At 44.7% G+C, this 24,559-nt stretch overlaps 1 protein-coding gene across 3 annotated transcripts in view; it reads left to right on the plus strand.

The window, feature by feature from the left end:
* Spen (spen family transcriptional repressor) overlaps window positions 1-24,559 on the plus strand; it is an 87,584-nt gene that overhangs the window by 33,888 nt on the left and 29,137 nt on the right. For all 3 annotated transcript variants that reach the window (XM_026782082.1, XM_005352897.2, XM_013348388.2), the window contains exons 4-5: window positions 19,233-19,393; window positions 21,564-21,764. In XM_026782082.1, the coding sequence (XP_026637883.1) occupies window positions 19,233-19,393; window positions 21,564-21,764 (362 nt within the window). The remainder of the gene's footprint in view (window positions 1-19,232; window positions 19,394-21,563; window positions 21,765-24,559) is intronic.

A 24,559-nucleotide genomic window follows, 5' to 3' on the forward strand; every position in this document is an offset into this window, starting at 1 on the left:
TCTCTCTCTCTCTCTCTCACACACACACACACACACACACACACACAAATTATTTGCTGATCTCAAAACATTTAGATCATTCCTGTCAAAATTAAAATGCCTTTCTTCTTTTCTCTACTTCTACATATCCGTCACAGCCTGACCAGTGCTACCCTAGGTCTCAAGAGTTAGATAACCTTTCTGTCCTCCCACTGCTCTAATACATAGACACCAAACTGTCATCACGAAGCAGCTGTCAGTCACACTTTAACAGAAGGAAATCAATAAGCTAATTTGAGGCTCAGGTAATGGCTAAACTATGACAGGTCCAGAAAACATTGCTGTGGAGCGAGTTACCTCGATCAAGGGAATTAATTGTGTAGGAGGTGGTGGTGCACACCTTTAATCCCAGCACTAGGGAGGCAGAGGCAGACAGACCTCTGAGAATTCAAGGTCAGTCTGGTCTACACAGCTAGTTCCAGAACAGCCAGGGCTACACAGAGAAAACCTGTCTTGAAAAACAAACAAAAATGTGTATGTGAATTGTGAACACAATCAAGCTTGTGTTCCCTCTACTAAGGAAAAAGAAACCATGTGTGTATGTTTTCTGTATTACTATATAGGAAAGAGGAAATCAATGACCCAAAAAATGTATTAGAACCTCTTCAAAGGAGAAAAACACTTAACCAGGCAGAATTAAGCTGGAGACACAGTTCAGTAAGTACAAGATTGCCTGGCATGTAGAAAGCCCAGGCTCAACCTGTAGAACCCAGAGAACAAGACATGGTATCATACACTTGTAATCCCAACATGGAGGAGGTAGAGACAGGAAGGTTATCCTCCACTACATAGTAGGTTTGAGGCTAGCCTAGGATACATGAGACCCTGGGGATGGCGAGTAGGAGCAGAGCAAGAATCCATCAGTGACCCTTCTCCAAACCCATGGAGAGCTGTCCTCAAGTAGCAAGCTTGAATCCTTGGCCTCCTTATTATGATATAACTTACCAGTACAAGGAGCACAAATCAGCCCTAAAGTTCTAAATTTTAGACATATAAAATACTGTGAGATAATTTAAAAATAGTTTAGACATCTTAATAATTAAGGTTTTTAACCTTTTAAAATTAATTTTTTTAAATTTAAGTGTATTAGTGTTTTGCCTGTATATGTAAATGTGTGCCACATGTACATGGTTTCCACAGAGATCAGAATATGGTTTCAGATATGTTGGAACTGGAATCATGTATGGTTGTGAGCCACTGTATGGGTACTTGGAACTGAACCCAGGTCCTCTGCAAGAGCCAGTAAGTATTGTTAATCATGGGGCCATCTCTCCAGCCCCAGGGGTTTGTTTTTTGTGCAGAGACAAGCACTTGAAGGATTTTCAGAGAGATGGCTTGTGAGATGTGTGCTTTGGAAAGGTAACTTCTGGGTTCACTTGGTAACGTGCTGGCCTAGCATGCCATAGGGCTTTGCTCTCTAACACACACATATACACACAGCAACAGCAACCAAAGAAAGACCCCCAGACTCACAAACCTTACCGCCCTGCTCTCCAGAAAACCAACTAGCCAAACAAACCAACCTCATCGAAACCATGGAGCTTGAACTTGGATAAACTGTTAGACCTCAGAGAAGGAAAGCCTGACTGGGAATGATGGGAGACAGTCTGTTAGAGTCAGCTTGTGCTGACTCATGAAAACCAGGATGAACTTCGTGGTGACTGAATCAGTGGTGCATCACCGGGGCTCTCCTCCAGGAACAGGACCTGGTCTGCTTTTCTAGATGAGCTGAAAAGCTTAGACACACGGGAGGGATTCTTAGTTAACACGAAGGGGGAAGTGGAACCAGTGGAGATAGGTGGACACTTTTGTCATGTGATTGTGAGTAAAATTAGGTCCTGTGGCATCGAGAAGGGTCTCTTAGCCTTGTTCCTTCATCAGATGGTTTCTTTTTCTCTACAACTAAATCATATGAAAAGACAGACAAACTGAAAGAAAAAGCCCCTCTCCCTTTCTTTTTGGATGACTTTTAAATGTAATAGTCACAAAAGCTACTTAGAGATGTTTAAAATTAACATTGTATGTCGACACAATGTAGCTTGTCCACACCATGGTTTCTCTCCTGTCAACTTGGCTGACTGGGAGGCTCACCTTTGACCCTGCTTTGATGACAAGACTCTAGTTGCCCACCTGAAGTGAGTGAGCACACAATTATTGACTGTGGTTGCATAGTCTTTCCGAAAGAGAGGCATTTGCTCTTTCTCATAGCTTGTCACAACGTCTAGCTGATGAGAAACAGGCCCCTTGTACAAACTCCCATGTGCTGCCCTGTGCTGCTGGAGGTACCCTTCTTTGTCCTAGCTGCCATTTACTGTGTCACTTTCCCTCTGTTTTGTTTTTGTCTTTAGAGACACGGTTCCTCTGTGTAGACCAGGCAAGATTCACTGCTGCCTCTTGAAGGTAGAATTAAAGGCGTCCACCAACACCTCCGGCCATTTTTTCCTTTAAGAGAACACTTTACATATTTGTTTTAAATTTTGTGTGTGTGTGTGTGTGTGTGTATGGTATATATGAATGGTTGTACGACTATGATGTGCTTGTTCAGGTCAAAGGACAACATTGGAGCTGGGTCTCTCTCTCTTTCTACTTTTTGTGGATGCAGGAGATTGAATTCAGGTGGCCAGGCTTATGCAGTGGCACCTTTTACTTACTGGGCCATCTTCTGGGTCCTCAATATAACATGTCATTGTTTACTTATTTATTTATTTTTAGGGTGTCTCTGTGCAGCCTTGGCTGTCCTGGTAGACCAAGCTACCTTCAAACTCAAGAGATCTTCTGCCTCTGCCTCCCCAGTGCTGAGATTAAAGGCGCATGTCACCATGGCTCCTTTCAGCAGCACATGTACTAAAATTGGAACAGTGCAGAAAAAATTAGCATGCCCCCAATACGGAACACTTTTAAATGCATTACAGTTTTAGTGTTTGAAACCAGAACATTTATTATGTAACTGATAGTTGAAATCCTCAGAATGAACTGGATGCTACGGTCACCACCCAATGGGGTTTAGGTGTTTCTTTACTAGATACATGCCTGGATCTTTATTAGACTGATTTTGGATGCCTCGTTTGCCTAGTGTGGTAGTAGAGGCACAGACACCAAATCAAACACTTGGGAGACTGAGACTGCCATGACCTTAAGTCTTAGGCCGTCCTTGACTAGATTACTAGTGCAGTGTTTGCCAGATGTGCATGAAGCCCAGGGCTTCATCCTGGCTGCGGCACTGCTGCCTCCTCCTTGAAACATTTCCTTTACAATAGAGTAGTTGACTTTTCCTTGAAAGAAAAATGAACATTTTTTGGTTGTTTTTAAATTTTGATGAAGAGTTTCACTGTGTAGACCAGGCTGGCCTCAAACTCAAAACTACTACCTACTACCTACCTCTCTGTCTTTAATGCTGGGATTAAAGGTGTGTGTCACCATACCCGACTGAAAATTACATTGTGTGCACCATGTTTGTGTGGAGGCTGGAGGGCAGCCTGCAGGGGTGTAGAGTGTGTCTCTTCTATGTGGGTCATCAGAAGGCAAGTTCCTTTTTAACCCTATTAGATACCCTGCTGTCTTGGAAAATTTTTGCTTAAGTTTTTTTCTAGGTATAGTTGTAAATGTATTAGTTTTAAATAAAAATTTTGAGTAAATTATATAAAAAATTGTCTATGAGTGGGCATGCTCTTGTATGATGTAAGCCTAGGAGGTGGAGACTATCCTCTGTTACATGAGACCTTGTCTGAAATGGAAACTACAGTTGTCTACAATGCCACTAAGCCCTCCCCTAATGGTAGACATTTGGAATTTTATCTTACCCAAATTTGGAGTAAAATATAAAAAATTTAAAATATTGAATAAATTCTGGATTCACACACCTCCATTCCACACATACACCTCGCTGTTAGGGATCAAATGAAAACCTTGCCTTACCACTGAGGTAGAGCTATGGCTTCTGATTCATAACATAATCCTTGTACCTTGCAGACCTTGCAGGCTGAGGCAGCTTAGGTTCAAGGGCAGCCTGACCTGCATAGTGAGACTTTGTCCCTGTGTAGAAAGCTCTTGTTTCTTATGAAGACCAAGGCCGCACGTGGTCCTGCAAGCATCTGAATGACGTGTCCAGATCAGAGATTGCTTTCTTGAAGACCTTTTAACCTTACAAGGAACTCTTGCAGGTCCCTCCAGTTCAGATAGAAACCCTTCCATAACCGCAGTCACCTGCAGTTTGAAAGCAGGAGGAAACCCTGGGGTTGGTGACATGAACTTTGTCAGGTGACACCTGCGTTTAGCTTTTGTAAGTGTAGTTTTTTTAGGTGTTAATTAGGAGAATGAATGCTTTGTAAAATCTTACCCTGTGTGTGCATGGCAGTACATTCCTGTCACGATGAACATGTCTGTCCTTGTCTTCTATCTTTAAGGTGGGGTCTCTTTTCCCCCACTGCTCCTGCCAAGCTAGTAGGCCTCTTCTGTCACCACCTCATAGCTCTCTTAGGGATTAAAGATACAGGCTCCCATACAGAATTGTCTAGTTATAGGTATGGAAACTAAGGTCCTTGAGTTGCACAGCAAGCACTGAACCCATTGATTGAGCTGTCTCCCTAACTCTTGCTCTGGGTTTTTGAGAGAGGTTCTTGCAGTGCCCCTACCTCCTGTGTTCAAGGATTGTTATAGATACATACTATTATCCTTTGTGTGAATGCTCATTTTATTACCTGGTCATATACTTTGCTATGATAATGTATTATTTGCTGGAAACTACCACAAGTGGGAGTAGCTTTCATACATATATTAAGTAAAAGTTTCCTGCTGGGTTTTTTGGTATTACACACCTTTAGTCCCAGCATGCTGGAGACAGACCCTATATCATATATCTCATCATCATCATCATCACGCAGAAACTATATTATTTAAAATACTTCTTGGCCCACTAGCTCTAACTTCTTATTTGTTAACTCTTGCATCTTAATTTAACCCATCTCCATTAATCTGCATCGCCACAAGGTTGTGGCCTGCCAGCAAAGTTTCAGCGTGTCTGTCTCTGGAGGCTCCATGGCTTCTCCAAACTCCATCTCCTTTCTCCCAGCATTCAGTTTAGTTTCCCCCGCCTGCCTCTTAAGTTCTGCCATATCAACAGGCCAAGGCAGTTTCTTTATTCATTAATGGTAATCACAGCATACAGAGGGGAATCCCACATCATTGAAAGGTTATTTTTTTCCATTTGAGTGGTATGAAGAAAGTTTGCTAGTGTTAAGAGACCATTAAAAATGGACTCTTACCAGCTGCAAAAAGAAATATATACATGCGAGTTTGTGAAAGTCAACAGTTAGGTTTATATCGCTCTTTTTGGAATAACAATCAAAGTACATGTATATTTGGGGGCATTAAAGCGGCCAGTGTCAAAGGTTAAAGATGTAGGATTTGGGGAGGGGGGTGCTGGGTATGGAACCCAGGGCCTTGCACATGCTCTCCCACTAAGCTCCGTCCCTTAACCAGTACATACTCTTTAAGAGGCTGCCTGGTCTTCATTTGTCTCATGGCCCTTGTTTTCACCTAAAATGCAAATACCTGCACTCTGATTTAAGCCTAAGTTAAGGTGCTGTATTGCCTTATCTAAGAAAGGGTTCAGAAATAGTGCCAGCTAGGCTGTAGTGGTACACATGGAGGCAGGCTGAGCTCTGAATTCCAGGATATTCAGGGCTACACAGAGAAACCCTGTCTGCCCCCCCCCCATGTCAAATTTGTTATGAACAAAACTCTTTACTGTCGGCCTTTCTAGCTGTTAGAAGGAGTTTCTAGCTTGTGATTATCAACTGTGATGTTATCCAGTAAGAATCAGTTAATGGTGTTGTGTTACCCACTGGTTGTTCTGCCTCCTTGAAGCGCGGTATCTGGGTTTTTCTGGAAGTTATTGTTAGAACGGGTAGTCGGTGGCCAGAGCTGAGGGACAGCAGCAAGTCTTTGTGCCCTAAAACTCCCCCCGAACCTCCTGTTTTCTTCTGAAAACAACAACGTTTGCACATTCTCTGCTTCTTGTAGTTTTAGGGCTGTTTAAAGGTAAGGGAAAGAAAAAAGGCCGTTTTCTGCATTCCCCTTGCCGGCAGCCTGCAGAGGTCACTGCAGAGTCCCTGTTTTGCTAATGTTCCTTTTTTGGCCGCTGAGCGCTTCGCTTTGTTGTTCCTCCGATGCCACAAAAAACCTTGGGTATCAAGGCTGAGAGCACGGCCCCGGCTAAGTGTAGAACTGGAAAAGCAAAGCGTCTGCTTACTGATGGCTCTGGTGAACCTGCCTGGTTCTGTCTGTGGGGATCTAGTAGCATGTCCGCTTCCAAGCTTGTTTCCCAGAAACGCTGTATATTATTTCAGTGAATACTTAAAAAAAAAAAAAAGAAAGAAAAGAAAAAAGTGTGGCTTCTGGTAGTGCCAGGGCTGAAAGAATATGCCTTGCATTTTGGGAGCAGTGCTGGGCTGACCAGGATTTGCTCTGCCTCTGGAGAATAGAACCCGGGGCGAGGTTGAGTTTTGTTTGGGAAGCTAGGGACTGTGTGTTTTATCTCGAGCCAGCCTGAACTGGAATTATCCGGTTTGAGCTGGCCCTTTGCCACCTCCTGGAGGCTTCCTTGTTTTGCCAGCCTTTGCCTTGTTTGTGGCGTCGCTGGGCTCAGGGACAGCGGCCGCCACAGGCCTTGTGACGTGGGTGTGGCGTGGGTGTGCTCTCAGGGGCGGGGCCCAGCGAGCCTAGAGGCGGGGCCAGTGGCCGTCAGCACGCTGCCGTTTTTATTTGTGCCCCCTCCCCCCACCTCTGCAGTGGGTCGCCGCCCAGAGCCCGGAAGATGAGGTGCTGTCCCACCCTGTTGCTGCCTTGCTGCGTTCCCTCATGATCTGGGCACTGGTGGTTGGTGGCCCTGGGGCTTCTTTGAGCTCTGCCTGGCTTCCCATCTTTTTCCCTTGGCTTGTGCTGGGGTTGCTTTGGGTTTGTTAGGTTGAACGGAATTAAAATAAGTTGGGGTAAATCTGTGCTTTGATATTGTGTGAGTTTTAACTTTGATTTTTTTTTTTTTCGAGGCAGGGTCTTACTGTATAGCTCTGGCTGTCTTGGAATTTACTGTGTAGATCAGGCTGGTCTAAAACTCAGAGAGATCCACTTGCCTCTGTTTCCCAAGTGCAGGGATTAAAGGTGCTATCATGTTCAGGTTTCAAGTAGCCTAGGTTGGCCTCTACTTTCTGGAGGATGACCTAGAAATTCTGACCCTCACCCCTCCTCCACCTTCTGAGTGGTGGCTTATAAGTGTGAGAAGATTGGTTCTCACCTTTTATTTATGAATTCCTCGCCGTATTTTTATTTTTAGTGATGGGAATGGAAGCTAAGATTTTATGCTTCTGAGCAGGATTCTACTAGAAGCTGTATCCCTAGTACCCCCTTCCCCCTTTTTTGAGTCAGAATTTCATTCTGTATTCCAGACCTGCTTGAACTTGAACTCTGTGTGTGTGGTGTGTATTTGTGTGTTTGGAGGCTAGAAGGGTCAGCAGACTCCCTATAGTGGGAGTTGGGGTGGGGGTTGCAGGGTGCCTGGCTTGTTGCATCTGTCTAGTCCTCAGGCTAGGACTGCTAACCACAAGCGCCTCTCCAGTCCCCTGGCCTCGTGTCTGTGCCACCACACCTGGCTAAAAATTTATTTTTGATATGGGAAAGAATGCTACCGTGCAGGTTTTTTTTTTTTTTTTTTTTTGGTTTTTCGAGACAGGGTTTCTCTGTGGCTTTGGAGCCTGTCCTGGAACTAGCTCTGTAGACCAGGCTGGTCTCGAACTCACAGAGATCCGCCTGCCTCTGCCTCCCGAGTGCTGGGATTAAAGGCATGCGCCACCACCACCCGGCCGTGCAGATTATTTTCAAGTGATGAGTAATGTCTTTAGTAGAGGTTTTTCTGTGTCTGCGGACACACAGCAGAGCTGTGCTGGGATTAGAGGGAGCCCAAGAGACAACTGTGCTGCTCCCATGATTCACAGGTTCAAAACTGAGGGCATTTGTTTCAGGGCTCTTCCTTATTTCCGACAAGGACAACCGCTTTTGAATGCACCGTGTCACAGTGCTTGCAGCCATTTTGTACTGTAACTTTGTGTGTTTGGGTGAAGATTCTAAAGAAATGGTTACATTTAAAGGGAACAGTTTTAGGCTGTTTCTTTTACTCTGTAGTCACTTAAAAAATAAACTAGTACCCCCAAATTATAAAAAAATTAAGCATGGGTAGGTTAGTGCCTTTCAAATTTCTTGGTCCCGAAACCACTTCTAAACGCAGTTCAAAAGCAGGCAGTAGCAAGCTTTCCTCTTGCCCTGCGTAGAAAGGCGAAGTCAGTGCCATGGTTAAGTCAGAAGAGGACAAAATCTCACAGTACACTGATACAGGCTCCTTCAGAAGTACCCAGCTGGTGTATCTGCAATGAAAAAAATCCCACATTTTTCTGGATATAGCGGCCAACACCTGGAATCAGTGCACTCAAGCACTCAAGGAAGGAGGAGCTCATTCAAGGCCAAATGGAGCTACAGGCTGAGATTCTAAATTTAGAAAGAGGTGGATTGTAACCACTACCTAAAAAGCGCAGAGGCAAGTGGATCTCCGATGAGTTGAGGCTAGCAGGATTACATAGTCAGACTAGCTGGTCTGAATGAGAATGATTCCCATGGGCTCATATGTTTGAATGCTTAGTCCCCAATTACTGGAACTGTTTGGGAAGGGTTAGGTGTGGCCTTATTGGAGAAGCTGTGTCACTGGGGGTGGGCTTTGAAGTTTGAAATCCCTCATCAGGGCCACTCAACTCTTGCTCTTTGCTTTCTGCCTTTGGATCAGGATGGAAGCTCTCAGCTACTGCCTCAGCACCATGCTTGCCTGCCTGCTGCCACGCTCCTTTCATATTCATGGACTAACTCCCCAAAACTATAAGAAGTCCCCCAACTAAATGCATCTTCTTTAAGTTGGCCTTGGTCATGATGTTTCATCACAGCAATTAAAAAAAATAAGACAAACCGACCTTGTTGCAAAACAGAGCAAAAAGTCACCTCCGAAAACAACGCCCCAAACAAAAAACCTCCCCATGTTCTATTTGTTCATGCCTTTCTAAGCATTTTAGTTGATTTTATATATTACATAGTTAAGTATCGACACGAGACTTTCTCATCAGTCTCCTGTCGAGGCCAAAATAAACTTCCCAATTCCCCAAACTCCTAAAGTCTGTCAAAATATCCAGGAATGAGCTCAGCCTAGTCTACAACAGGATTGCTGGTGGTTAGATAAAGCCAGAATTCCTCAGAATATATTCCTATCAGCACATCAAGGTCCACATTAGTCTCCAGGCTCCTTCAGCTCCTACTCTCAAGTACTCGTCTGTCTCAAAGACCCCTGGTAGTCTCCTGACCCTTCTCTTCTCTCAGCTGTCCACCCTTCTTATAGAGCAGCTCTATTCTCTATCCCCTGTTCTCCCCTCTCAGCTACCTGTCTGTTTCCTCTCTCTGCTTTGGAGTCTTCCAGATGCCTCTGGCTGTTCTCTCCAGAGTGCAGAGGCAGAGTCTTTCTCTGTACTGCCAGCTCCCGAATATGAAAGTTTGACCTTAGCTCTACTAGCTCTTATAACTTTAATTAATCCGTTTATATTAACCTATGTTTTACCTTGGTGCCTTTTACCTTTTTTTCATTTTGTATGTCCATGTCTAACTCCTTCCAAATCTCCTTGGCGTCTTAACCGGCCTAGATTTACTCCCTTCCCCACCTCTCAGTCCCCGCCTGGATGTCCCCACCTATACCTCCTGCCTAGCTATTGGCCACTCAGCTTTATATTTTCACATAGTGTGCAAATACTCCCAACAGGAAAGCAGTGCTGTGGATACCGCCCCCTCGCCTGTACCTGTGGAGCCCCCGGGAGCTCTAAGAGCGCTGCTGTGAAGAAGGTGCTCTTGTTCTTTGGGCTTATTTGCTTCGTCTATGGAAAGGAGAGTTGTGCAGGATGCTTTTGTAGTTATTTTTTTACTTTTCTTCACACAAGGTCTTGCTGTGTAGCTCAGGCTGCGCTCAAACAAACTGTCCTCTTGCCCCAGCCTTCTAAGTCCTGGGATTCTAGGTGTGTGCTGCCGTTGTGGGCGTTATTTGAGCTGTTGTTTTGAAGGTTACTCGAGTAGCTGGTTTTCTAAAGAACACAGAGACACGGTTTTGGGAGGGAACCTGGGGCCTCAGGCAGGCCCAGTAGATGCTGTGCCAGTGTTCTGTGCCTCTAGCCTGCTTTCTGAATCTCGGATTGCCAGCCTATGGCAGCTCCCTGGGCTCGCCCACTTTGGAATTTAGATTGGAAGTACCCCACAGCCAACATTGTTCCCCAAAAGTGAGTCAGTGGTAAAACAGTGTCCATTTCACCCACTACATTTCGTACTCTGAGGCAGAATCTGAACACTTGACAAAAATAAGCAACAGCCCAGTTGAATATCGGGCAGTCATAGTGCATGATCCCAGAGCTTTTGGTGGCTGACCATCTGTAAGAAGCAGTGGAAAGTCGAGCTGGTATCCTTGGGCCTGGCTGCTCAGCCAGTTTAGTGGAAGCAAACTCCAGATTCATTGGGAGACTCTGTCTTAAAAAAATGAGGTGGCCAAGTGGTGGTGGCACACGCCTTTAATCCTAGCACGCGGGAGGCAGAGACAGGCAGAACTCTGTGAGTTTGAGGCCAGCCTGGTCTACAGAGCGAGTTCTAGGGCAGTCTCTAAAGCTACAGAGAAACTCTGTCTCAAGAAGAAGAAAAAAAAATGAGGTAGAGGGACTGGAGAGATAACTTAGGGGTTAAAGGCATTGGTTGCCCTTCCAGAGGACCAGGGTTCAATCCCTAGCACCCATATGGTGGCTCACAGCCATCTGTAACTCCAGTTCCAGGGGATCCAACACTATGTCTGGCTTGCAGGCAGAACACTCATACACATTACTTTGAGGCAGAGTAATTTTTTAAAAAAACGCAGAGAGTGATTGATGTCAGACTCTGGTCTCACATGTACATAAAAGAGTACATGTTCACATAAATGACATAAAAATTCTTAGTTAAGGGATTTTAGTGCTCAGTACAGCTCACCAGAAAATGGTAAAGTATTCTTTATATTAATAAAATCATAGGCTTTTTTTTTTTTTTTTTTTTTTGCTATTAATGGAACAGTGGATCCTGAAACTGAAACTGGATCCAGCACTTTGGTGCCAGCACTTGTAAGTCTTTTTAAGGTATTGTGTGTTTGTGTGCTTATAGACATGTATGCTATGGTATGTGTGCACAGAGGTCAAAAGATAACTTATGGGAGTTGATTTTCTGTACTGTAAGTAAGTATAGCTGGACTTTCTTGGACCTCCAGCTTCCAAATGATGACAAGGAAACTTACTAAGTTTGAAAGCTGGGCCTTAGCTTAGGCTTGTTCCTAATTAGCTCCCATAACTTAAATATATCTATGTTCTGCCACATGGCTTGTTACCTTTGCTCAGTATGTGTCCAATTTTCTTCATGTCTAGCTGGTGAATTCCCCACCTCAGATTCTTACCCCAAGTTCCTCTCTCTCCCTGGAAGTCCCACCTATTTCTTCCTGCCTAGCTATTGGGCCATTAAGCTGTTTATTAAACCAATCAGAAGGTACCTTGACAGAGATACATCTTCACAGTGTACAAAAAGATTATTCCACAACATACAGGGGGCCCAGGGATTGAACCTGGATCATCAGGCTTGGTGGTAGGTGTCCTTACCCAAGAAGCTATTTCAAAGGCCCTTTACAACTCTTTTTTTTTTAATTCCCAATTCTTCTGTTAGCTCCTAGGGGCTAGCATTTTACCTCTGCCACCGTGTTCTCTGACCCTCACACCCAAGGCCTCACACGTGAGGCATGCACTCCACCACTGATATATTGCCAGCCCTGTTGCTGAGTTGTGGACCAGTATAGGTTCAATATATGGGCCATGCATTTATTCTTTTCATCCAGCTCATTTCACTCATCCCTTTGTAAGGCTGAGCAATGCTTTGTTGTTGTTGTCTGGGGACAAGATCTTGGTGGGTAGGTCAGACTGGTCTCAGACTTGCAATCCTTTTGCCTCAAACACCCCCACCTCCCGTGTTGGAATATTACAGCTGTGCCCTGCTATGAAGATGTTGGTGTGCCTGAATCCCCCAGCACTCTTTCTTGCTTCCTCTCTTTGATACTATTTTAGTCAGACCTGGGTTGTGGGGGAGGTTAAAAGGGAAAGTTCAGTGTTCCAACCTGCCTTGGTACATAGAAAGTTCAAGGCCAGCCTTGGCAGTTATCTCAAAAAGGTGTAAGAGGATGGGGTAAAGACTTAGTAGCAGAGTGTCCCACAGTGTGCGGCAGCCCTGAGCTCAAGGGTCAGCGCTTGAGCACCTGGAGAAGGGGAGCATTTTATTTCATTTTACTGTCTTTTGTGGCTAGAGATTAAAATCAGGGTCTTGACTGTTCTAGGCAAGTGCTCTATTGCTGAGCTGCCTTGTAGTCAGCTTCTTCTATTAGTTCATTGTTTATTATTCAGCACATTGTGATGAACTATTCCTATATTTTACATGACTCCCACAGATAATCATAAGCTTAAAAAATTCGGCTGCAGCAATCACTGCGTTCTGAAGAATGAAGTCATAGTTAACCTTTTGTGAATGCTAAGTACACAGTCTTAAAGCAGCATCTTCGGCTAAAATCAGGCTTTTTTGCGGGGGTGGGGTGGGGAGGAGGGTTCTTTCAAGACAGGGTTTCTCTGAGTAGCTCTGGCTGTCTTAGAACTTACTCTGTAGACCAGGCTGGCCTCAAAGTCAGCGAACGTGCCAGTGTTGAACTAAAGGTATGGACTACCACACTCGGCAAAGAGGATTTCCTGTACAGCCACAGCTGACAGATATACTTCCATGATCCCTTAAACCCCCCCAGCCATCAGTCCACACTCTAAACCAGCGCCATTTCCTCAGCAGCACTAACTGTCACTTGATACTAGCTTGTCCCTCTCTCTGGGATTAAAGGCATGCGCCACCACCGCCTGGCAAACCAGGCACTCTTTAAAAAGAGTTTTTGGGCTTGGATGCATGCAGTGTAGTGGTGTAGTACTTACCTGGCATGTGTGAGAGAGGACCCCGGGGTCTATCCCCAGCACCTGCTAAAAACAAAACCCTAGACCTAATGTAAATTGTTACTGTTTGTTTCTGTCAGCAGGAATTATTGCTGGGTAGGTGTTTGTTTTCTGCCTCTAGCTCTGCCTGACAGACATCTCTACTCTCCTGTGAATTCTCCTCTGCAAAGTTAGTCACTGTTCTTTGTCAGATAGCTGTTGTCTCTGGTTCCCTGATGAGTAAGACTTGAATGCAGAGCGCACTCCCAGGGCTTTCATCCCCACCCCTCAGGCCTTCTTGCTGCTTTGTGTTCTCCCCTGCTCTGGGTGACAGCTGGGCAGTCCTAGCTGACTCAGGACAGCGTCTTTTCCAGGAAATTTACCCTTGAGATGAGGCAGCTGCTCACATCCTTAGGAAACAAAGGGCACTCTTATTTTGTAAGTTGCCTGGGTAAGTTGCCTGGGGAGGAGTAAATAAGAGAAAGCTCTCTATAATAGTTATCTGAAATGTCCAGTTCTGTGGTGTAAGTATTCTATATTGTTGTATATATTCTGTCACCAGAACTTTCCTAACTTTCCAAACTGAAATATTAAAAAAAGAACTTTAGATTTATTTATTTTATCTTATATGAGCTCATCTTGCCTTCATGTGCCTGCACACCTGTGTGCTTGGTACTCAGGGAGGTCAGAAGAAAAGATTGAATCCCCAGGAGCTAAATTATGGATGATTGTGAGCCATCATGTGGATGCCAGGAATTGTACCCAGGCCAGGTTCTCCACAAGAACGAGCCCCCCCCCCCCCAAGACGTGGTTTCTCTATGTCGCGCTCGCTGTTCTGGAATTCACTCTGTAGATAGACTGACCTTTAACTCACAGAGATCCTGTCTCTGCCTCCCAAGTACTGGGATCAAAAACTTGTACTAGAATAAGCAAGTGCTCTTAACCGCTGAGCCACCTGTCCAGCCCTCCGAACTGAAATTTTAGTGTAGCACCTATTAAAAGAAAGTTCTTGGGCTGGGGTGCAGTGCAAGCATGGGATCTGAGTTAAGATTCCCAGTGCCCATGTAAAACACTGGTGGGTGTGGAGACAGGAGCATCCCTGGGGTTTGCTGGCCAGCTGCTCTAGCTGAAACAGCCTAGCTTCAGTGAGAGACCCCTGCTTTAAAAAGTAAGTAGACAGCAACTGAGGAAGGCACACAATATCAGTCTCCACATGTAGGTTCATGTGGGTGCACGTGTGTGTGTGCAAACACACACACACACACACACACACACACACGATCTCCCACTTGTTCTTCCCCCAGCTTCTGGAATCAACTATTCTGTTCTCTGCCTATGACTTTGGCTACTTTGATTGTCTAATGGAATCATAGATGTGCTTTTGTGACTGACTTTTTTCACATAGCACAGTATCTTCCAAATTCTTCATATCCCAAGATGACTGAGCAACAGCAGTATTGTGTGTGCCTGATCTATGCTACATTTTGTGTATCCATTCAACTGTCTCGCCCTTTTTTTATTTTTTTTAGATTTATTTATTTATTTATTATGTATACAATGTTCTATATGTATGTATGCTTGCTGGCCAGAAGAGGGTACCAGATCTCACTACAGATGGCTATGAGCCACCATGTGGTTGCTGGGAATTGAACTCAGGACCTCTGAAAGAGCCGTCAGGGCTCTTAACCTCTGAGCCATCTCTCCAGCCCTCGCCCTTCTTTTTAGTTCCCACCCTTTGACTGCAGAATGTGCTGACCCATGAGTCTCCGTTCCAAGTTTTGGGGAGAACTGCCCATATACTTTTCCCAGTGACTGTGTGGTTTTATCCATCCAACACCTGCACAAAAGGCTCTAAAAGTAGAGTGCTTGTGGTCCAGGCTGGCCTTGAACTCTTTACCTTCCTGTTTCAGCCTTTCCAAGTGTTGGGAGCCACACTGTGGTGACTCACACCTGCAAATCCAGTCCTGGAGAGGTTGAGCCTGGAGAATTGCTACAAGTTTGAGGCCAACACGGGCTCCATGAGAGAATATCATCCAAATGGATGAGAAGCGACATGGAATGGAAACAGGGTCTGATTCTATAGTCTAGACTGGCCTTGAGCTATCTACCCAGATCGTCTGATCCTCTTCAGGTCTCCCAGATGCCAGCAGCACAACCTCCATTACCAGTTCATTGTACTGCATGCTTTTGATTTCCATCCCCATGCTCAGTGCTTTGGCCATTTTAGGACACCGTGCCCCCCACCCCCCTTTGTTGAGTTGCATCATTTTAAAAGATAAATTAAAAATCTTCATTCAGAGGCTGTATTAGGTTTCTCTAGAGTGTCAGAATTTACAGAATGAATCTTTATACGTGTGTGTGTGTGAGAGAGAGAGAGAGAGAGAGAGAGAGAGAGAGAGAGAGATATCGATCGATCGATCGATCGTGATCGCTGAGTTCAAGGCCAGCGTGGTCTACAGAGCTATTTCCTGGACAGCCAGAACTCCACAGAGAAACCTGTTTTGTAAAACCAAAGCAATGATGATGCTTTGGTGAGGAAATAAAACCCATTACCTCAAATTCCTAGTCAAAATGAAGAAAAGTTGACTACAGTGTTCATATTAAAATGATTGGAGGGGGCTGGAGAGATGGCTCAGTGGTTAAGAGCATTGCCTGCGATTCCAAAGGTCCTGAGTTCAATTCCCAGCAACCACATGGTGGCTCACAACCATCTGTAATAAGGTCTGGTGCCCTCTTCTGGCCTGCAGACATACACACAGACAGAATATGGTATACATAATAATAAATAAATACATAAATAAATAAATAAATAAATAGATAAATAAAATAAAAAAATGATTGGAGTAGTTTTCATCCATGCCATCTTTGTTAGTGGTTACAGTGCTATGTATTTCAATTATTATTTGTCTCACAATTAAAAAATAATGCCATCTGCACGCTAGGAGTGGTGGTGCACACATTGGGTTGGAACAGAGGTAGGTGGATTCCTGAGTTTGAGGCCAGCCTGGCCTCCAGAGTGAGTTTCAGGACAGCTAGGCTACGTTGTCTTGAAAAATAAAATCAGCTGCAGAATTCTTTGGCCTTGGTATTGATAGAAAGAAAAACTCTGCATTTTACTTTTTCCTGTAATCAACTGATGTGAGCAAAATTTGAAATCTAGCTTCCACTTCACTCTAGTTTTAGAAGTTGGCATTATGGAAGGAAAACAAGACTCCTGAGAATGTCTTTGTCCATACACTTTGACATGTTCATATACATCACACACGCACGCACACACACACACGCACGCACACAAGATAAGTGTAATAAAACAATATTCTCTGCCCTTGGCTAGAGATTCTGATGTGATTCTGATGTGGAGAGATCATTAGTGCTGTTGGAGTTGGAAAGTTATGAAAAGGAACACTAGAAAAATGCCAGGTATGGTGGTCCACGTCTATATTCACAGAACTCATGTGGTGGAGGCAGGAAGATTAGGAGTTATCCCTAGCCACACAAAGAGTTTGAAGTCGGCATGGATTATATAAGACCCTGTCTCAAAAAAGGAGCTTAATACTGGGTTTAATACTGTGTACCTGCATCCCAGTACTTTACCTAGCCGGGGATCATAAATTACAGTCTGTCCTGCACTGTGTGAAGAAACCCTGTCTCAGAAAAAAAGAGGGGTCTGTCTTTGTGGAGTGATGAGAGGGGTCTGTTGTAGGTGGCTGTTTGTTCATCCTGGCTGCCCAGAACTGAAATAATCACACAGAAACTGTATTAATTAAATTAAATCACTACCTGTTCCATTACCTCTAGCTTCTTTTTTTTTTTTTACCTCTAGCTTCTTATTGCCTAACCCTTACATATTAATTTAACCCATTTTTATTTATTTGTGTATCGCCACATAAGTGTGGCTTACTGGCTAAAGTCCCGTCTGGCTCCGGTGGGGCTTCTCTCTCTCAGCATTCGGCCCAGTCTTCCCTGCCCAGCTCTGTTCCCCTATAGTTCTGCTATAGGCCCGAAGCAGTTCCTTTTATCAATGGTAATCACAGCATACAGAGGGAAATCCTATATCAGAGGTCTATCCTGGTGCAGTGGTGAGGGGATCTATCCTGGTACAGTGGTGAGGGGGGGGTCTATCCTGGTACAGTCGTGAGAGGGGGGTTATCTTGGAGCAGTGGTGTATTTTGTATATATGATGATTCTTCTGTATCTGAGGAAAACACAAGGGACTGTGGCATGTTTTGAATTGTCAAAGCTTGATCAAATCCACTTAGCACACTTTCCCTCTGATTCAAGCTTATGCATTATATAGAAGAAAGAAATTATTAGCTACCCGATGAGAAGTCATTAAAAATGACTGAGTCAGAGTTAAGCGCTGTGGCACATCTCAGCACATGAGTTCAAGGCCATCTTGGCCTACTTAGTGAGTTCCAGGACTACCAGGGCTATGGAGAGAGAACTGTCTTAAAGAAAGAAAAGAAAAAATACAATAAAAAATATTGCTTCATATTATGTCTTTCTTCACCACCTGCAGCCCTGATGGCAGGGTGCCCGTCTGAGGCTGGAGCTGGCCTGGGGTTCACTGTCAATCCTCTACTGTAATTCACTAGCACTTGAGCCATCACGTCTGACAGATTATATCTGTTACATTATAGCTGGGTGATGGTGGCGCACGCCCTTAATCCCAGCACTAGGGAGGCAGAGGCAGGCGGATCTCTGTGAGTTCAAGACCAGCCTGGTCTACAAGAGCTAGTTCCAGGACAGGCTCCAAAGCTACACAGAGAAACCCTGTCTCAAAAAACAAACAAAAAAAAAGATTATATCTGTTAGGTTTTTTGCTGGTTTTGTTTTGTTTTGAGACAGGGTCTTAAATACGTAGCCTTGGCTGGCCTGGATACAACTATCTATGTAGATCAGGCTGGCCTCAAACTCACAGACATCCACCTGCTTCTGCCTTCCGAGTGCACACGCCATGGCATGCCTGTGGATGTAGAGGACAACTTGGCAGTATTGATCCTCTCTTTCTACCATACAGTTCCCCAGTAATGGACTCAGGATATCGGGCAAGGACTTTTTACCCCATTGAGCTGTCTCACTGGCCCCTTGTCTACATTTCCTTAATGTGGACTTGTATAGAACTTGTTGCCTGGCTGTTTCTGAAGCCAGAATTTAGGGTCTTGTCTTTGCTTAGCTAGTGATTTTGTTTAAGGCAGGCTCTTGCTATGTCAATTCTGCCTGGGTAGGTTTGGTTTTTCGAGACAGGGTTTCTCTCTGTAACCACCCTGGGTGTCAGGGAATCCTCTCCCTGTAGATGAGGCTGACCTCGAACTGAAAGAGATCTGCCTGCTCCTGTGCCTCCTGAGTGCTGGGATTAAAGGTGTATGTCACTACCACCCGACTCATGCATGGAATTCAAAGTATTGTATGCTGTTACCTTGAGCCTGGAGGTAGTGCATCTATCCTTGAGGGCTGAACAAACTTTGTGTTTGACCTGAGTCTTATCTCTGTGACACTTAGTAAGTAAGAGGTTAAGTGATTTGTCCAAGAAATGTGCATGTTTCTGAACCAATATTTAGACAGACCCTTACCTGTGGCTCCAGAGCTGACAGTCTCTGTCACAGTTGGCTAGCCCTGTCGATGTTCTCAGGGAACCCCACGCACTAGTGTTGCTTTGCTCTTTTGAGGTAAGTTCTTGCTGTATAGCCCAGGCTAGTCTTGAATTCTCAAATCTTACTGCATATCCTCCAGGGTGTAGGATTACAGTATACCTGCCTGCCTTTCAGTAGACGCACTTGACCTGGGAGGGGAAAGTTGAGATCAGTCATAGAAGTTGCAGTTGTCGTTCGGTGGCTTGTGTCAGTGAAAGAGTGTTCCTTTCCAACCCCAGGCCAGTGTGAGTTGCCTTCTCCCTCTGAGAACAGAGTGTGACACACACACACACACACACACACACACACACACACACACACACACACAGCATGAACTGCAGAACCTCAGCCTCAGTGTCGCAGTTAGCTAATTGTTGCTGCTGGGTGTTGTTTATTGTGCTGATCCTTTTCTGTTTGTTTTACACTAATGCCCCTGGGGCTGCCTTGTGTTTTGTCTTCTTGTCTGCAGTAGTGACTCCAGCAGCACCTCAAGTGATGACTCTCCAGCCAGGTCAGTTTTGTCTGCCGCAGTCCCCGCACCCACTTCCCAGTTGCTTTCGTCTCTTGAAAAAGATGAGCCCCGGAAAAGTTTTGGGATCAAAGTTCAGAATCTTCCAGTACGCTCTACAGGTAAGGTTTTATACGAGTGCAGTTTCCTCCCAGTTGTCGAGAGAATGCAACTCGCTGATGAGCTAGAATAGGGGACTTGACTTTACATGTGGTGTTTCTGTGGCTCATTTCATATGTAATGCCATGAACAAATCCAGGTGATTGTTACAATTGTATGTGGTTTATTTTCTAAAGCTTGAGAGCGAACAGCAGGGAAGGCAAGGCACATCTTGCCATTGCCAGAAAGAAGAAAGAGGAGGAAGATGTCAGGCCTTTTGAGGAAACAGGCAGGATCAGCATGGACTGGTCTGCAAGCAGCTGCATGGTTGGCAGCACAGTGAGGGAGCTGAGATGCTCGGGGACAGCAAGCTTAGGACTTTTATGTGTGTCCAAAAAGATGGAAGGAAAAAAGGAAGTTGGGCTTTGGACTTAGAAAAGTAGGCACAGCTGGGTGGAGCCGGGCGGTGGTGGCGCACGCCTTTAATCCCAGCATTCGGGAGGCAGAGGCAGGCGGATCTCTATGAGTTTGAGGCCAGCCTGGTCTAGAAAAGCTAGTTCCAGAACAGGAACCAAAAAAAGCTACAGAGAAACCCTGACTCAAAAATCAAAAAAAAAAAAAAAAAAAAGAAAAAAAGAAAAGTAGGCACAGCTGCCCTCTAGTTCAGTTCCCTTGCATACAGAAAGATTGTGTGTCAAATGACATTTTAGTTACAAGCAGTGAATGTAGTAGGAGCTGTGGGCCGCTTCCTGCCGCCCTGCTCCTGGCCACCGGCTAGCTTTATACCCAAAATAGCAACACACAAACTGTATTCATTTAAACATTGACTGGCCAATTATATCTAGCCTCTTCTTGGCTAACTCTCATATCATGCTTAACCCATATTTAGTAATCTGTGTAGCACCACGAAGTGGTGTCTTACCTGGAAGATTCTAGAGTACGTCCATCTTGGGCTGGAGCTTCATCGCAGCTGCCCTAGAGAGGAGCAGCATGGCGTCTGACTCACTTCCCTTCTTCCCAGCATTCTGTTCTGTCTACCCCACCTACCTAATTTTCTGACCTATCAGGCCAAGCAGTTTTCTTTATTGATTAACCAATGAAACAACAGATTGACAAATGACCTTCCCACATCATTTCCCCCTTTTCTGTTTAAACAAAAAGGAAAGGCTTTCACTTTAACATAGTAAAATTACATATAACAAAACAGTTATTAAGCAAGAATTACAGTTACAATATTTATATCTACTTTATCTTTTATCATAACAATGGAAAACTATAACTATATCTATTCTTCAACTCCACCAAGACTCCAGAAGGATATAATATTACCTAAGTAAATGAGAAGTAAGCAACTTATAAAACTCTAGAAATCACAGAGACATCTCGCTGCCTGGATAGTCACCCAAAGTTCCTCTGTATTGTTGGGGCATCCATCTTCGGCCTACAGGCCCATAGTATCCAGAGACATTTCCATGAAGCAGGACATTTCAAAGGCAGTTCAGTCACTATCTGCTGTGTCCTGCAGAGTATCTCGCAGACTCTTTCATGAATCAGGAACCCTGAAAGATCATCTCACCTTTAGGCAAGTTCAGCAGTCCTCTCTCTCAGAATTCTCTGTGTCCAGTTTATGCAATAGTCCAGGCAAGAGCAGTTTCTTGCCCAAATGGCTATCAAACTCCATAAGGAGCCTCTTTGATGCCCATCGTCCTCCTGAAGTAGATTGGTGCTGCCAGGAGCCAGGCGGCAGGAAGCGGCCCACAGCTCCTACTACAAAGTGGCGCCCAACGTGGGGTGCCAATTGAAGGCGTAAGTCACAATCCCACACCAGTTTGGAATTATGACTATTAGAGAGGTTCTTTATTTTAAGGGGGAAAAACTTACAGATCACCATCCCAGACAACAGCCCTCTGCACAATCAGGAATGGAGCCGGAAGCCAGAGCACGAACAGAGGGAAGTGGCCGCTTTTTTAAAGGGAGAGAGACCCAGCGGCTGTTGGCTGAAGGAGTGGAAGGAGCTCCTGCAACAAGTGCACACATGTTTACATGTATAAGAATATCATAGACATAGATAAAACATGGTTTGCTTTTGAATAAATATTTTTCTGGATTAAATATTTTGGTTTTGGAGAAGTGGTTTGCTATAGATTGTAGTTAACATAAGAAAAATGTCCTTGTTTTTGTTTGGCAATGTAGATACAAGCCTTAAAGATGGCCTTTTCCATGAATTTAAGAAGTTTGGCAAGGTGACTTCAGTGCAGATCCATGGGGCCTCTGAGGAGAGGTATGGCCTGGTGTTTTTTCGGCAGCAAGAGGACCAAGAAAAAGCACTGACTGCATCAAAGGGAAAACTTTTCTTTGGCATGCAGATTGAGGTGACTGCGTGGATAGGGCCAGGTAAGGCTGGGAAGAGGGTTGTGGTCCAGTGTGTGGACTTAATTCGAGTTTCATTTCTTAACTTACTGGCCCAGCATCTTAGCTTCTTCTTTTTTTTTTTTTTTTTTTTTTTGAAGTGAATTTGAATGCACTTTATTTTTAGACAACCTACATGACATGTTTTTTCTTTAAAGAAAAAAAAGGAAAAAAGAAAAAAACAATGTCTCCACTCCAGATAAATCATGGTCAAAATAAGAGCTCAAGGTGACATCAGTCCCATTGTCCTAAGTCCTGGTGTTGTATGGATGGGAAGCAGCAGACGGTTATGGTGACAGGTGATAGATCCAATTTGTTAACATTTCTCCATCTCTAAGCCATCCTTGAAGAAAATCATGTATGGAGTCACGCCATCTTCACGGTAGTCCAGGAGAGCAACCATGCCATCTGGATTCATGTTTTCTAAAAGGTGGCTAAGGGCTTCATGAGGCATACTGAGTTGGTGTGAGGGGGAGCAGTGGTTGTCCTGCTCTGTATGGGAGATGGACCTTACCTTAGAGTCCAGAGTGCAGCTTCAGGGCATCTGTGGAGTCAGCCTTCCCTAAAGGATGGCATTGATTGATACCCAAGAAGCAGACTCCGTATCAATATCATTTGAGGGATTCATTTGCATTTTCCAAGCATAACTTAGATATGCTATTCCAGATGACCGGAACTTGAAAGATTGTTAAAGAATGTGGATTGTCTTGTTACTGAGTTCTAGGATCAGAGCTGGGATCCTGGCAGCCTTAGCTAGGCTCAGCTGACAGTCCTTGAGTGAACAGCAGAGGGGGCTCAAAGGTTAAGAGCACTCACTGCCCTTGCAGAGGGCCTGGGTTTGTTTGGTTCCTAGTGCTCAACAGCAGGCAACGCACAGCCGTCTGCAGCTCCGGTTGCCTGGGATCTGACACCCTCTCTGGCCTCTGGGTATTCAGGTACACATGGCATACATTCTCATACACAGACACATAAATAATAAAAGCTCAAAAAGAAAAGAAAAGCAGAGAAAAGGAGATACCACATTTATTCAGTGGCTATATGAAAAGAACAAACAAAGGAAGTCCCGCGGACACCTGCAGTTTCTCTCCAGGGCCCCCGACATGAGGGTCAGAGCTGAAACAGGGCAGAAGGTGTGTACAGCTAACAGTCCTGCTGGTTAGCGCCTCCGAGTAGTTCCAGGGATGCAGGGTGTCCTTTTAGAGCGATGAAGCATGGATTTGGCCCCTTAGGGACTGAAAGGAAACCCTTTATCCTTTGCATAAGACCCACTGTGGAAGGTTGAAGGCTTAAGCATGTCTCAGGCCAGTGGTGGTGTCTTTCAGAAAACATGTAGTGCTCGTTTTAAAGTGGACTGTCCCCACCCCACCCCCAGCGGCTTAACTGACTGAGAATTTGAACACTCATTCAGAAATGCCTAGTTTATACAGACTGTGAGCAGTTTAATAGAGTATTCTATAGTGGGTTTGTGAGTCTGAGAAAAGTGAACTTTACACTTGGAATAAAATTTATGACCTATTTAAATGGTAAATCTTCTCAGAATATTCATCTTATTTGATAAGAGGGAGCATACTTTCCCTGTGAATGTGTAGATGGTATTTACATATTAAACCAGCTATAGCGCTGGTAGTCATGTAACGTGTGCATGTTTTTCTGATGAAATCTGGGTATACTGGCTGCTGTAAGCACTGCCGATGAGGGTGACTGAGTGAGAAAGGGTTTCCTTTGGTCAGTCACAGTTCTGGCGTCCAGCCCCTTGGGCAGGGGAGGTGGCTGCTCATGTGCAGCGGCACCTGAATGGAGCGGCACCACCCACATGTAGGGTGAACTTCCCACCTTGGATAACCTGACCTAGAAAACCCTCACAGACACGGTCAGAAGTTTGTCTCCACAGTGAGTCTAAATCCTGTCAAGGCGAGAGTCAGGATTAAACATCATAACAATTAGAAGGAAATTCTTTTCCCAGAGAATGCCTTCTCTCCCTTTATCAACTGAGGTTCAGGTATGCTGCCCCAAATTATACCCAACTCAGAGCAGCTCATGAGTTCTTTGTTGTTTTCTGGAGACAGGGTCTCACTCTGTAGCACAGGCTAGTCTAGAACTCACTGTGTAGTCTAGATTTACCTTGAACTTAGGGCAGTCTTCCTGCCTCAGCCTCCAGAGTGCTGGGGTTACAAGTCGGCATGTGCACAGGTGGCTGGGGTTCTTGTTGGGTTGCTTCAGGACGTGTCAGAACCGCCTGAGGAGTGTTCAGTGTGCACCTAACTTATGTAGGTCTTAAACATCAGTCAGTTGTTATGGAGATCTCAGTCAGGGTCAGTGATAGGTGTAGCATTCTGGTCTTTATGCATATAAGGAGAGTTTAAGATGGCTGTTACTATAGGCCTTTTAACCTTGTTATGTAGCACATGGAAACAGGGGTTCTTAGTCATTCTTTTGAGACTAAGTCTTATGTAAACCAGGCCAACCTTAAATCCAACATCTATTGCCTACACTTCCCAAGTTACAGCCATGTTTCTTCATGCTCAGTTCATCTTTTGTTAATTTTGTTTGTTTAAGGGAAGGTTTCATAGAGCTCAGGCTAGCTTTGAACTTGCTATATAGTTAAGGATAGCCTTAGACTCCTATTCCTCTTGCCTGTACCTGCTGGGGTTTATAGGAATGTGTCTCCCGTGCCGCCTGGCTTCATTGTGTGTGTGTGTGTGTGTGTGTGTGTGTGTGTGTGTGTGTGTGTGTGAGAGAGAGAGAGAGAGAGAGAGAGAGAGAGAGAGAGAGAGAGAGAG

This window comes from Microtus ochrogaster, chromosome 10 (assembly GCF_000317375.1).
Source record: "Microtus ochrogaster isolate Prairie Vole_2 chromosome 10, MicOch1.0, whole genome shotgun sequence".
Taxonomy (NCBI): Eukaryota; Metazoa; Chordata; class Mammalia; order Rodentia; family Cricetidae; genus Microtus; species Microtus ochrogaster.